The sequence below is a fragment of the Egretta garzetta genome, unplaced genomic scaffold, assembly GCF_000687185.1.
Source record: "Egretta garzetta isolate BGI_Z169 unplaced genomic scaffold, ASM68718v1 scaffold720, whole genome shotgun sequence".
NCBI classification, from domain to species: domain Eukaryota; kingdom Metazoa; phylum Chordata; class Aves; order Pelecaniformes; family Ardeidae; genus Egretta; species Egretta garzetta.
This window is the reverse complement of record NW_009258283.1, coordinates 101818-104065: the sequence shown is the minus strand read 5'-3', so window position 1 is coordinate 104065 and position 2248 is coordinate 101818. Positions and strand designations below refer to the sequence as shown.

General features: G+C 60.2%; 1 protein-coding gene across 1 annotated transcript in view; it reads left to right on the top strand.

Moving 5' to 3' along the window:
- Positions 1-2248, top strand: part of PPP1R10 (protein phosphatase 1 regulatory subunit 10) — a 17015-nt gene that overhangs the window by 7592 nt on the left and 7175 nt on the right. The window contains exons 9-12 of the mRNA XM_035892084.1: positions 9-30; positions 115-270; positions 371-617; positions 2153-2232. Coding sequence (XP_035747977.1) covers positions 9-30; positions 115-270; positions 371-617; positions 2153-2232 — 505 coding nt within the window. The remainder of the gene's footprint in view (positions 1-8; positions 31-114; positions 271-370; positions 618-2152; positions 2233-2248) is intronic.

Below are 2248 nucleotides of genomic sequence, written 5' to 3'. Positions count from 1 at the left end.
CCGTGGAGGTGCGGGAGCCGATGGAGACGTGTAAGTTTGGGGTGACAGTGAGAAAACAATGGGTGTCAGGGGGGCTTAAATTGGGTGCTGAGCCCCCTCCGGTTCCTCCCGTAGGTTCGACGGAGGTGAGCGGTGACGCCAAAGCCACCGAAAACTCCTCGGAAAGCGGCCAACTGACCAAAAAAGGTCGGAAAAAGAAGACGGTGAGTTGGCCGGAGGAGAGCAAACTCCGCGAATATTTCTACTTTGAACTGGACGAGACAGAACGAGGTGAGCTCCCTCCCTTCCCCCCCGTCCCCTCCTGCCGCCTGGCTGTCCCCGAGGCTTTTGGGGGTGGCCTTGTTGTCCCCTTTTTTTTTTCCCCTGCCAGTCAATGTCAACAAGATCAAGGATTTTGGGGAAGCGGCCAAGCGGGAGATGCTGATGGATCGCCATGCCTTCGAGACGGCCCGGCGCCTCAGCCACGACACCATGGAGGAGAAGGTGCCCTGGATCTATCCCAAACTTCTCGATCTCCCCGCTCCCCTCGTGGTGCCAGGCAGCGGCAGCCGGGAACGTTTCACTCAGGCCGAGAGGGAGAAGGGAATCTTGCAAGAGATCTTTCTGTCCAAGGAGAGGTGAGTAGATCCCTTGGGAATCTCGGCTCAGCCCCAGGGAAGAGACTGCTCCGGATTAACGGGGTTGATCTCCCCTGGTGTGAGGATCCGTGGAGCTGTCCAGGGCGGAGGTGGTGTGTAGGCTGTGGGAGGGTGATGGAGTCTGGGATCCCTGAGGATCCAGAGCCTGGGGGGGAGCCCAGATCCTCTGGATCCACTTGGCAGGGTCAGGGGATTCCTGGGGATTGGGCGCCTGTAAGGCATCTTCACGGTGCAGCCTCAGGGATCCTTGTGCCGGGGACTGTGGGGTGTGGCTGGAGCTCAGGTCCCTGGGATCCCTTGGGATCTGGAGCTGGGTGGCCCCAGGATCCCTGTGGGTCTGTTGCTGGAGGCTGGGCAGGAGCCGCACAACTTCACGGGGGGGTTGCGGGAGCCCCGGTCCCCCCGGAATCAGCGGGGTCAGAGGCTTGATTGCTCCTAGTGGGAAGATCTATAGAGATCCAGGGACTGGGCAGAGACAGTGCCGGAGTCTGGATCCCCTGGGATCTCTGCAGATCTAGAGCGGGGGGGGGGAGGTTGCTGGAGCCCAGATCCTCTGGGATCTTTGGGGGTCTGAAAGGGGCAGCCTGTCGCTGGGCCCCAAGTCTTCCAGGATCCCTAAGGATCTAGAGCCTTGGGGGGAGGTTTTTGGGGCCCAGATTCCCTGGGATCCCTGAGGATCCAGAGCTGGAGGGGAGTGGTTTTTGCCACCCAGATCCTCTGGGATCTGTGAGGATCCTGAGCTGGGGGGAAGGCTTTTGGGGGTCGAGATCCTCAGGGATCTGGGAAGGATCCCCAGCCAGGGGGTAGGTTTTCAGAGCCCAGACCCCCTGGGATCCATGAGGACCCAGGAATAGAGTTGGGGGGGGAAGTTTTTGAGGCTCAGATCCCCCGGGATCTGTGAGGATTCAGAGCCAAACATGAGGTTTTCAGGGCCCAGCTCCCCACAGATCCAAAGTCAGGTGGAGGGAGCGGATTGCTGGGGTCCAAACTCCCAGGATCCCCAAGGATCTGGTGCCTGGAGGAGCCTTCTGGAGCCTGTGGGATCCCTGAGGATCCAAAGTCGGTGGGGTGGGGGGCACAGGATCCCAGAGGATGCAAAGTCTTCAGGGGGGATGGGATGGGGACAGGATCCCTTGAGGATTTGAAATCGTGGGGGGGTGGGTGTGCGTGCGCCCTGGGATCCCTGAGGATCCAAAGTCTTTGGCAGGGGGTCACACAAAGGATCCCTGAGGATCCAAAGTCTTGGGGTGGTGGTGGTGCCACAGGATCCCTGGGGATCCAAAGTCGGGTGTGTGTGTGGGATGGGATCCCTGAAGATCCAAGGTTGGGGATGGATGGATGACGACAGGATCCCTGAGGATCCGAATTTTTGGGGGGACACCCAGGATTTGAGGATCCAGGGTTGGGCTGTGGGGGAGCTCTTGGGGGCCCAGATCCCTGAGGATCCTCTGGGAGGAGGAATGATAGCACCGGATCCCCGAGATCCACTGACCTCTTGACCCTTCCCAAAACAGTGTCCCCGACAGCCCTCATGAACCCGATCCGGAATCCTACGAACCGCTGCCGCCCAAACTGATCCCCCTGGATGAGGTAAGTGCTGCTGTCACCGC